This window comes from Columba livia, chromosome 25, assembly GCF_036013475.1.
Source record: "Columba livia isolate bColLiv1 breed racing homer chromosome 25, bColLiv1.pat.W.v2, whole genome shotgun sequence".
Taxonomy (NCBI): Eukaryota; Metazoa; Chordata; class Aves; order Columbiformes; family Columbidae; genus Columba; species Columba livia.
This window is the reverse complement of record NC_088626.1, coordinates 666485-678098: the sequence shown is the minus strand read 5'-3', so window position 1 is coordinate 678098 and position 11614 is coordinate 666485. Positions and strand designations below refer to the sequence as shown.

At 62.5% G+C, this 11614-nt stretch overlaps 1 protein-coding gene and 1 long non-coding RNA gene across 3 annotated transcripts; one reads left to right on the top strand and one right to left on the bottom strand.

The window, feature by feature from the left end:
• Nucleotides 1-1821: 1821 nt before the first annotated feature.
• DDHD2 (DDHD domain containing 2) lies at nt 1822-11569 on the top strand. Of its 2 annotated transcripts, XM_065040848.1 has the most exons (17): nt 1822-2055; nt 3135-3325; nt 3873-3962; nt 4242-4362; nt 5056-5145; nt 6217-6352; nt 6843-7051; nt 7174-7244; nt 7341-7460; nt 7647-7742; nt 8071-8175; nt 8286-8441; nt 8513-8615; nt 8852-9016; nt 9492-9654; nt 9898-10008; nt 10225-11569. In XM_065040848.1, exons 1-16 carry the CDS (start codon nt 1881-1883, stop codon nt 9986-9988), a joined length of 2082 nt encoding a protein of 693 aa, XP_064896920.1. In that variant the 5' UTR covers nt 1822-1880; the 3' UTR covers nt 9989-10008; nt 10225-11569. The 2 variants fall into 2 exon arrangements, with proteins under 2 accessions (XP_064896920.1, XP_064896921.1); XM_065040849.1 differs by having other exon boundaries at nt 7174-7460.
• On the bottom strand, nt 2053-4242 carry LOC135576348 (uncharacterized). The gene is made up of 3 exons (XR_010468000.1): nt 3800-4242; nt 2916-3128; nt 2053-2365 (listed from the first exon to the last, which is right to left on the bottom strand). It is a non-coding gene; the product is annotated as an uncharacterized LOC135576348 (long non-coding RNA).
• Nucleotides 11570-11614: the final 45 nt, after the last annotated feature.

Below are 11614 nucleotides of genomic sequence, written 5' to 3'. Positions count from 1 at the left end.
TTCGGCCCCAGTGGGTGCGTATGGGCTGCACCCATGGGGGGCGGACAGGCCCTGGCACAGGTCTGCCCTGCTTTGCCGAGTCAGCCCTTCATTTGCTTCAGTGGAGTCGCATCAGGAACAAACCCGCATTGTTTGTCGCATCCTGTTTGCTCTGCGGCTCGTTTCCCTCCCGGTGAGGAGGCCAGAGCCGCGCAGGAGCCGATGGCGCTGGCGCTGGCTGCGGCGCGGGCTCCGGGGACGCCCTGTGCGCTTGGCCGCTGTGTCACCCGTGCTCCACCGCCTGGGACAAAGGTTTCCCGCTGCGGAGACGTGGTGAGAGCGATATCGTTATCTGTCCATCAGAAACAGCGAGCGTGTGTGTGTGGCACACGAGCCAAAGTCTGGGAGGAAGGAGATGCGCGTCTCCTTCGGTGCTGAATCTGCCAAGGAAGCGCGTTCCTTCGCAAGATTCCAGAGTTGAAGTCCCCGCGCGGGCAGGACGTGGCAGAGGGTTATGTAAACCTACGGTTAACGCGCATGGAAGAACACAAAAGTGGGCTGGGACGGCAGGTTCTGGTTCAGCAGGCTGGTTGCTCGACCGGCTCCGTGAGAGGACGTGGCTGCGGGTGACGTCGCTGCATCCCCGGGGCAGACGGGGGGTTTGTGCGTTTACCCCCAAAGCTGAGCCCGGGGTGGGGTCTGGGCATCCCTTCCGTATCTACAGAAACCTCCTGCTGACGGACCCGCGTCTGTGCCCGTCACCTCCCATCTGCACGGCGGGAGCAAAGTGGGTCACGGCCGGGCCGGGGTGTGCAGGGAGAGCAGCAGCAGCAGCGCGGAGCTGAGCCTGCGCGGCCGCGGTTCCCCCGTTCGCTGTGTGCGTTTCAGCTCTCCGGGCCGTTCGGCCTCCCCAGCCGGTAACCGCGGTGAGCACTGGGATGAGAATTCCTGGTGACTGGTTTATCTGACAGCATCCACCCACATTACAAAACCCCAAATTAGAAAGCGCGCCTCTGGATTTATCGCAGGGCTCATCTCTACAGAACCCAAACTCTCATTCCACGGTTTCCTGTCGCTCCGACAAGCAGCACCCGCTGCCACAGGAGGTTTTCCCAACCTCCGCTGAGGCGAAAGGGGCACAGGAGGGCTGAAAAACAAACATTAGGTCAGTGCCTCGTGGTTTCTACTGCAGAACGGCCTATGCTCAAGTGTTTGCCCATGTCACACATGGGGAGCAACCAGCACAACGGGATGTGCTTCCCGGCAATGCCGCATTGGCACCGCGCAGCCCTGCCTGCCCATGCCCATCCTATGGGCACAGCAACCGGCTGAGGTCAAGACTTGGGCTGGAGAGTCCTAATTAGCGCTGGCATCGCCTGCCTGCGATGGCATTGGGGCATGGGCCCCCTTGGGCTGCACAGCCCTCCTGAGGGCCGCAGGCAGGAGCTCTGTGCGGTGGGGCAGCGGGCAGGGCTGCCGGCAGGGCTTGCAGGCAGGGCTTTGTGCACCAGGGGTTGCAGGCAGGGCTGCAGGCAGCAGTTGCAGCAGTCGCAGCAGTCGCAGGCAGGCTGCAGGCAGCAGTCGCAGCAGTCGCAGCAGTAGCAGGCAGGCTGCAGGCAGGGCGGCGGGCAGGGCTCCGCTCCGTCCCCGCCCGCCCCCACGCGTGACGGCAGCGGGCCGGGCAGCACCGCCCCGGGCTGGGCGGTCTCCGGGGCCTGCGCTGCCGCCGGAGCAGCCGCCTCAGTCGCGGGGGTAGCAGCGGGGCTGGGGGGGGTCACAGCCGCGGCCACGCGTGTGCGCGACGGGCGGCGGGGGCGCCCGGCCCCCCGGGAGCGCGTTTTGCGTCTGAGCCGGAATCGGCGTTTCCGAGGCCGGCTCGATCCCCCGGTCCCTGCGGCACCATGGCTGCGCGGGAGCCGCCGCCGCCTCCCCCGGCCCCCGCCGAGCCCGACGCCGCCGGCAGATACGAGGCGGTGGCTCCGCACTGGTTCTACCGCAAGGTCACGGACACGCGGGAGCGCTGGGTCCCCTTCAGCGCCCAGGACTCGGAGCGGCTGGAAGAGGCGCACAGCTCAGGTAGGGAGAAACCCCCCCGGAGCCGCGGAGAGACCCCGGGCACCCCCTCCGGCACCGCCGCCCTGCGGCTCCTGCCGCTGCTATTTTTAAACTGCCCTTTGGTTCTAAATACCTCTTCTCTGCTCTTAAAATCGCTGCGAGGGACCGGCCTGGTGGGGCGAGGGGGGAGCATCAGGTGTGCGCTCGGGGCAGCACTGGCTGCGCGTCCGAGGAAATTCGCCGGGCACGTCCGCGGCTGCCGCCTGGGATGCAGGATTTTCCTTTGGGAATGTTAAACTGACTCCTCTTAGCGATGCCCCCGCTCCTGGAGCTGTAAACACATGAATAACTAAGCTGTCCGGATGCATCGAATGGTCTGACCTCATTCATTTGATATACGCTCTAAATTATATATAATCATACCGCATCTAGTGTGGGTGGGAGGGCAGAAATTCCACTGGGGAGATTTCCTCCGTGTGGACACGATGGGTTGCGCTCTGCTCCGAGCGGCACCACGCGCCATGAGGCCCTTTGGCTGCTGAAAACCGCCCGTCCCTGCAGCCCGCGGCCAGGACAGCACCGAAATCACCGCTGCCGCCGGGGCTCGCCCACTGCCCTCTCCCCGGGACCCGGCACGGTGCTCCGCCAGCAAACCCCAAAGGCAGCTGAATTAGCAGAATGTGAAGCCTGTCCTGGGATCTATGCGGAATTCTCCCTGTTAGAGCGGAGCGGCTCAGAGACCCGGGGATGCGCACCTCCACCGTCACACAATGCTCTTCCCCGTGCCACAAATTCACATTGTACCATCCAAGTGAGGCAGGAAGTCCATGTAAGCCTGGACTAGAGAGGAAGGTAGTTGTAGCTTAACGCCTTCATCTTACCTTCTGCCTCTGGGGAAGTTTGACTTGGGGCATCGATCCTGGGACGCCTGCGACGCCGTTCTCTGTGCTCGGGTATGGAGAGCATTGGTGTCCACATGCTCCAATGTGCTGCCCGCAGAAGATGCTCGTATCTCGTGTCATCCCTCGGCTCTGGTGTGGCGCACGGCTCTCTGCCTTTCTGGTCCTCCCACGGTTAATCCCAGGCCTTGGTTCCTGCAGGGAGAGACGACGAGGACCTGGTTGTCCCGACGTCGGGGGGCAGGTACGACGTGCACCTGAAGAAGCGGCAGCGCGTGGCCGTGTACTGGGACGAGGAGGTGTCCGAAGTGCGCCGCTGCACCTGGTTTTACAAGGGAGACAAGGACAATAAGTATATTCCCTACTCGGAGACCTTCAGCGAAGAGCTGGAGGTAAAGACGCTTTTCCTGGCAGCGTCCAGCTTGGCTTTGCATTGTCAAATACTGGCCCCAATGTCCCAAAATCCGTACGGGGCAACTGCCACCAGAGTCGCGCCTGAGGACATGAACTCGAAAGAGGCTTTGGCATGGTGTTTTTGCAGCTGATTACCGTAACTCTCAGCACTGGCACTGTTTCCCTCCCAGGCTGCCGGAGCTGGGCGGCCGCCCCGTCCCCTGCCCCGTGCTCGGTGCCCGCTGCTCTGTGCCCACTGCTCTGTGCTCGCCCTTGGCCTTGCTGCAGCAGCCTGGCTGTTTCCTCCTCACCTGTCTGCTCCAGCTTCAGTTTGACTCTCCTGACAATCACCCTCAATAGTTTCACCAAAAGATACCATTCTTTAGCAGGCGATACCCCGGTGACCCCGCTGCTCCCCCAGCCCGACCCGACTGATTCCTCTGCCCCTTGCGCAAAGTGTGTTGATAAGATACCATGAAATGGGTGGGAGTGTCCCGGGTGGCTGAACGTTCACGGCTGACTCACGGAGCGTGTTCTCGTCCTCAGGAAGCGTACATGGTCGCTGTGACCCTGGATGAGTGGAAGAAGAAACTGGAGTCCCCCAGCAGGGAGATCATCATCCTGCACAACCCGAAGGTGAGGAGGGGCCGGTGTGCTGCCCAGCGAGGGCAGCCCTGCCGTTCTCGTGAGGTCCTGGCTTTACGCTGTTCCTTTTCACCATGGCTGCTGAGAAACCAGCTCAGTCCAACCGCATTCCCGTCACCCGTGCCGAGCGGAGGGCGATGCCCGCAGAGACTCTGCCTCACGCCTCGCGTTGGTTCTCGGCACGTCCGGTCCCCCGTGTCCCGGCCGGCGGTCGAGCGGGGTTTCTCCTCTGCCGCCCAGCAGCCGAGTGACGGGCTCTCTCGTCCGCAGCTCATGGTGCACTACCACCCCGCGGCCGCCTCCGACGACTGGGGCTCGACTCCCACGGAACAAGGTCGGCCTCGGACGGTGAAGAGAGGGGTGGAAAACATCGCTGCCGAGATCCCCAACGGTGAGCTCGCTCTCCCGCCCTCAGCTGCCAGGGCCGTGTTCCAACCTCTCTTCTCAAATAAGACCAGCAGAAGCTTTTATGATCCTTTAAATGAAGGGCACATCTAAACATTTTGTGCCGGAAGGAACCGAGTGGTTTTCAGAAACCTTCGTAGCGGCAGAGTGCCTGCGGTGTAAATGAAGGTGCATGTGGGGAGCAGGCGTGAGCTCCAGCTCCTGCACCAGAGCACAGCCCGAAATCACCCCCGAGGTCTTGGCGTGGGTGTCCGTGAAGCAGGAGTCTCCTTCCCTGGCAGGGACACAGGTTCATCGCTTCCTGACACGTCGGTGACTTTCTGGGGCACGTGCCCTCGCTGTCTCTAAGCTGTGTCAGCTCTGTCCCCTCCCAGCTGTCCCAGCGCTCCCAGTCAGGCCCCGGGACTCGTCCCTGTGCTGAGGACAGGCAGCTACTCCTGTCTAACCCCTTCATATTCCCCGCACACCCTCGGGAAAGTACACACGCACACTGGTGCGTGGGCAGCGTGACTGGACGAGCCGTAACTCCACCCGGGCGCGGGGGCTGGCAGAGCAGGACGGGCACCGGGTGCTGGGGGTGGAGGAGCAGGATGCTGGGGGCTCGTGGAGCAGGACGGGCACCGGGCGCCGGCGCGGACCCCCTGCAGTCACACCCGCTCTGAACTCTTCTTCCTCCCAGGGGAGCCGCTGCAGATCGATCACCTGGTGTTCGTGGTGCACGGGATCGGCCCGGCCTGCGACATTCGGTTCAGGAGCATCGTGCAGTGCGGTAGGTGCGGGGCGCGGCCGGGACGCTCCCTCCGCCCGCTGCCGGTAGCGGAGCCATAAACCCCCATCTGCGTGGGCAATGGGACAGTGGGAGCCGCTCCAGCCCCCGGCGCTCGCGCTGGCGAGCTGCACGGCCGCGTTTGCTGAGAGCAGCGCGAACACCGCACTCACTAACCTGTTGAATCCCACCACCTGAAAGCTTTGGGCAGCCGCCTTTTGTCACCGCGTTCTGCTGCTGCTCAGGATGGTTCCCCAGATTGCTAAAGTAGTTAGTAACCTGCTCTCAGCGGGGGAAGGCGAACAGGCGGCCCCCATCCCGCAGCCTGGGGAGGGTTTGGACCAGCGGCGGGGTGCTGTGCAGGGAGGCCCAGGCCGCGGGTGCTGGGGAGCTGCGAGCAGCATGGCCGGGCTGGCGCTCCTCATTGCAGACGAGGACCAAACCCGGGCCTCTGGTCCGACCTGTTCGTTAGCGTTTGCTCCGTGCTGCAGGAGAGCCCGACACTGACGCTGCCTGGCAGCCAAATGCCATCCGCGTGTAGAAATGCAGGGAGCTGACACTTTTCACAGCCAACTGTCTCTAGTTCCTATAAAATGTACCTCTGCTTTAATGCGGTCTGCTCTTCTCTCTATATGTTCATCTGATGAAACTGTTTTCAAGGCTGCTGGTCATTTGGAGGGAAGGAAATCAGCCTCTCTCCCTCAGAACTGAGTAACTGCAGGTCCACCTCCTCCTTTAGGATTCCCTTTCTACCACATGCATCTTCACAACACATTTCTATCTTTTTAACTCCTAAAAGTCCCTTTCTTATCCCGACCGCTGCGTTAGAGCCCTGCCCTGCAGAAAGGCGGCTGGTCACATGTGGGGCAGCAAAATCCCCTCAACACACATGTAAGGACACGGAGCCCTCCCCTGATCTCGTAGTTAAAGATTCAACGTCTTAGGGTAGCAGCAGCAGCAGCTTAAAGACCCTGGTGGGATTTCCCCCGGTAATGATCTTTCCTTTGATCTCATTAAGGCCGTGGACAGCGGGGCTGCCCTGCGGCTCTGCGTGACGCCGCTGCTCTCTTGCAGTGAACGACTTCAGGAACGTGTCGCTGGGGATGCTGCAGGCGCATTTCAGGAGGGCGCAGGAGCAGCAGCAGATCGGGCGCGTGGAGTTCCTGCCTGTCAACTGGCACAGCTCCCTGCACTCCACCGGCGTGGACGTGTGAGTGGCCCCCGCGCCGCCTCCTGCGTGTTCTGGCGGCGCTGCATGCAGAGGGGAGCTGTGGGTGCCGGGGCAGATGGGGTCCCGGGGGCACCCCCATGCCAGGCCCGTCCCTGCTGTCCTTCGACAGCCCGGTTTGTGGGTCCCCGCTCCGATCGGCGTCTGCCTTGCCCTGGCTGGATCGGGAGGGACCCTGTGCCACCCCACGTGGGTAAAAGCCTCTGGAAACCGAATACCTGGTTTCTGCACCCAAAAGCTGCTCAGCAGAGCCTGGGGATGGGCAGAGCAGGTTGGGGTGCTGGGGGAGACAGCCAAGCTCCTCACTCCTGCTGCAGCATAAGAGCACAGGCCGTGTCCTACCGCGAGCCAGGGCTCTGGGTGACAGCGTTTTGTCCTCTGTGGCGCCGGCAATCCTCCTCCGAACGTGCATTCTGCTGCAGAAAGGCGGTGGGGTTCACTACAGTCCCCTCTGTCCTCTTGTCCCCCGCAGGGACCTGGAGCGGATCACCCTGCCCAGCATCAACCGCCTGCGTCATTTCATCAACGACACCATCCTGGACGTTTTCTTCTACAACAGCTCCACCTATTGCCAAACCATCGTGGACACGGTGGCGTCCGAGATGAACCGCCTGTACCAGCTGTTCCTGCAGAGGAACCCGCTCTTCACTGGGGGGGTCTCCATCGCGGGGCACAGCCTGGGTGAGGGTCCCCCCGCCGGCCCCGGAGCGCGGGGGGCGCTGGGCTGTTGTCCCCAAAGGATGCTGCGTTGGGGCTTTTCCCCGGGGAGGCGCTGATGGTCTGTTCCTGTGCCGGGTTTCTAGGGTCGCTCATCTTGTTCGATCTGCTGACGAACCAGAAGGCCGGGCCCGAGGAGGACGAGTGCAGCCCAGGGGTACGTGCTCCCCGCGGCACACGGGGCACAGACCCCAAAATACACGGGAGAAAATCGGTGAGCGAAAAGCTTGATCCCTGCCGGCTCTGTTCACAGGGGTCCAGGACAACCCCGAGCAGCGGGGGTGCTGAGGAGGTGAAGGAAATCCTGCAGAAGCTGGAGCTGTCCGAATACTGCGATGTGTTTGAGAAGGAGAGGATGGACCCGCAGGCGCTGGTGAGGGGCTCTCCTGGGCTGTCTCTTGCGTTTCCTCTTCACTTGCTTCCCAGTCCTTCCACCCTCTGCGCGTCTTCCTGGGACCGAGTCCCTCGCACATGCAGCAGAGTTACAGAGAACAGAAGCACTTCGCTGGGCACACGCCGCTCTGCTCCGGTACTCATCACTGCGTTGCTTATTTTCCAGTTCTTGTGCACGGAGCGAAACCTCAAAGAAATGGGAATTCCCTTAGGACCAAGAATGAAGATACTTCATTACATCAGCTCCAAGACGGAGATGCAGGTTTGTGTTCATGGCGGTCACATCCCATCGCTCTCAGACGAGGACGCTGAGCACCTCAGAGCTGCTGCTGTCCTTGGGGGTCACCGTGCTGGGGACATGTCACCCATGGCCTGCAGGGGTGATGGTGGGGCAGGAGGGCTCGTTAACGGTGGTGGAGACGCGATCAGAGACGCCAGCGAGAGAGGCTGGAGCGGGACGGGGCTGCCGCGGTTCGGCAGGACGGGGGTGCGGGCAGTTTGCCGTGGGCGGGTGGGCCGTGCCACCGCGGGTGGGTGGGCTGTGCCGCTGTCCCGCAGCCGCCAGCGGGATTGCTGCTGTGTCCCCACAGGACCAGAACGCAGCGGCTCCCGGGACCGCGTCCCCGTCACAGCGCGACCCAGACGGCACGGGCGACGGCAGAGATTGCCAATACCGCGACGTTGGCCTGGGACAGGTAACGGCCGAGATCAGCCCTGTGCTCTAACTGCGGCAACCAGGCGCTGGTGAAGCCAGCATGGAGTTTGTCTCGTGAAACAAAACCGCATCTCCCTTCTTCCCTCCCAGGTCTCGGCCAACTACCCTCAGCTGAACTACAAGCCCACCATCTTCTTCGCCTTCGGGTCGCCCATCGGGATGTTCCTCACGGTGCGAGGGGTGAAGCGCATCGACCCCAACTACAGCCTGCCCACCTGCAAAGGCTTCTTCAACATCTTCCACCCGGTAGGGACCGGAGCCAGAGCCCCCTCCCCGCGGGGCACGAGCCCCGGCTCAGCGTCCCCCTCCCCGTGCAGTTCGACCCGGTGGCGTACAGGATCGAGCCCATGATCGTCCCGGACCTGGAGTTCGAGCCCATGCTGCTGCCGCACCACAAGGGCAGGAAGAGGATGCACCTGGGTAAGGGCGTGGGCAGCCCTGGCCCCCCAGGGCAGCCCCATCCCCCAGGGCAGCCCCTGTGCCCCCCGGGGCAGCCCCGTCCCCCCCAGGGCAGCCCCGTCCCCCCAGGGCAGCCCCATCCCCCCAGGGCAGCCCCGTCCCCCCAGGGCAGCCCCATCCCCCCAGGGCAGCCCCGTCCCCCCCAGGGCAGCCCCTGTGCCCCCTGGGGCAGCGTGTCCTCACCCCCTGCCTTGCAGAGCTGAAGGAAGGGCTGACGCGCATGAGCGTGGACCTGAAGAACAACCTGCTGGGGTCCCTGCGGGTGGCCTGGCAGTCCTTCACGCGTGGCCCCCTGCCCGCCGTGGAGGCGCCCGCTGCCGACGCCGAAGCCGAGAGCGACACCAGCGCCGAGAAGCAGCCAGGTGGGTGGGTGGCGTGTGTGCAGAGCCGGGGAGGCACGAGCTGAAGCGTGGAGTCTCCTTTCTTTTACCGCCTTCTTTGATTCCAACGTGAATGTGGATAAACGTAGTTGTTTCGCCTCTACTGAAGCTCATATGAATGAATGTAGTTGCTTCTAAATGTTCTTGGCATCATCAAGTTACAAACAATTTAAACATTCTGCATAATAGGGGCTCTAGAATTCCATACGAGCGGACACGCTAGCATCGAACTTCAATTTCTGTGCGATGCTTTTAGAAGCTTTCCAGACAAAGGCAGCATTCTCTGTTGGGAACAGGCATCCTCCTTCTAACAGCTGTATCAGGATTGTTAATGGTTGATCTTTCAGGTCATTTCCAACCGAAATGATTCTGTGAAGGGAGGGCATGGCGATGCTGTTGCATATTCACGGCCGCGGTGGCCCTGGCTGAACCACATCGCTCTTGTTCACTCCCCCAGACACAAAGCCCGAGGAGCCCCCCGTGGCGAAGGAGGAGACCCCCCTGCCCATCAACGTGGGGAGGCTGAACGGGGGGAACCGCATCGACTACGTGCTGCAGGAGAAGCCCATCGAGAGCTTCAACGAGTACCTGTTTGCCCTGCAGGGGCATCTGTGCTATTGGTAAGATTCTGCGTGACCGTCACAACTTCAAAAATCCCAGTTTGGTGTGAGCAGAACGCCGTCGTTTTTAAAGCCACGGTGATAAGAAAAGCTTAACCGAGTAACCGAGTAACCACTCCTGTCCTAGCGCAGGGGTGGGCAGGGCAGCAGCCCCGGGTGGCTCAGCCGGCGAGCGCTGCACCGACCCGCGGCCACCGCGGCTGTCCTGGCACACGGAGCCACGTGTCCCCTCTCGTCCCCCAGGGAGTCGGAAGACACGGTTCTGCTGGTTCTGAAGGAGATCTACCAGACACAGGGCATCACGCCGGATCAGCCCTTGCCAGGGAGCCAGTGACGCCCTCTGCGGCGCTGGGGGTGAGTCCCACCTCGCCCGCGCCTTCCAAGCTACCCGGGACGCCTCAGGGGACACCTGGGCCGCGGAGGGAGCCTGTTCCTCACCCACAGCGCCGTGTCTGGCGCATCGGGGTTTAACTTGGTGCTTTCCTGCCCTCATAGCCCGACATTGTTAATTGCGAGGTACGGGGGCCGGGTGGGTTTTGTCTGCCCCATGTTCTCCCATCGCTTTCTTAGATCCACTTCAACCGAGTACTCACCAGGAAAGTCCGGATCTCTTCTCTGCCTTCCTCCCTCCTCCGCTGCCGTGTCCCGCATGCTGCTTCCCCAGCACTTGCTGCTGCTGCCTGGAGATAAGGACCCTTTTCCTCCATTTTTGCGTATGGGGGGTGGAAAACAACAACAAAAAAATCAATGGGAGGACATTTCTGCTGGAACACACACAGCACGTGCCCTGCGAGCCCCTGTGGCAACACGTACGTTCAGCCCTCCACGTGTAAGTCATCAGTCGCTCCCCCAGCACCGTGGCAGAGCTGCCGGGACCCCCCGGGCCGGGCTCTGCTCCCGGTTCAGCGGGACCTGGAGGAACAGAAGCCTTAAACACGCTGGGAGCCCCCGATCGCGGCACCTCCCTGCGCTGACCCGGCACCGCGGTCCCGCGGGCGAAGCCCCGGGCACACCTGCTGGGCAGAACGTGTCCCCGCAGCCGCTGTCACCTCCCCGCGTCAGCGCCCGTGTGTCCCTGGGCTGTGCCCGGTCAGACAGCTCCAGGGCGCGTTTGTGCTGCGGGACGTCGGGCGGCTCCTCAGCATCGTCCCCAGCACGGCTCGGGCACCTCGCGCAGGACACGGCTCCATGTGTGACCGTGCGGGGATGCGTCGCCCCAGACCCCCAGGCCAGGCTGGGGACAGCCCCACCTGCGCCCCGTGGGCAGCCTGGCTGGCAGGGGGCTGCGAGGGCCTCAGATACTTGGGTTTGAAATGCTCAACATCCAGCCAGTGACGCTGGAGGCCAGAGCCGGAGAGTCCGGACACCGTGTCCCGGTGACCCCAGCTCTGCCCCGAGGGGGACGGGGACACGGGGACATCCCTCCCTGTGCCCAAACCGCCCGGCCAAGGCTGGAGCCCCACGCCAAGGGACCGGGATACGCATCCCCGGTGCGAGAGGTCGCGGCAGCGCCAACCTTGGGAGAGCCAAACGGCTTTCCCGAAACCCCCGTGACTGTCGCCCTGCGTGGGGCGAGGAGCCTTTGTTCCGCAGCCTGCCTGTTTCTCCTCCATCCTACCACGTTATTTGCACTACGGGGAAGGTTTTGTTGCAGGTTCGTCCCCGCGCCCGTCCCAGGGGAACCGGAGCTGGTTTTACTGACCGCAGGATCAGACCCGCTGCTCCTCCGCACCTGAGCTACCGGCTGCTCAGGTGTGTCCTAGGGGAGCAGGAGAAGGAGCAAGTCTTAACGCGGGACACTCTCATGATCAGCTTTTTAAGTTAAGCACTTTGTAAAAAAAAGGAAGAGTTAAATACATTTTAAGTGTTATTTAATGTCTTTTCCAGTAAAAGCCAAAATAAATAAGTAGATGACCATGGCGTGTGTGTGTTTGGGGGAGCGGGAGGGGAAGGGGTTGAA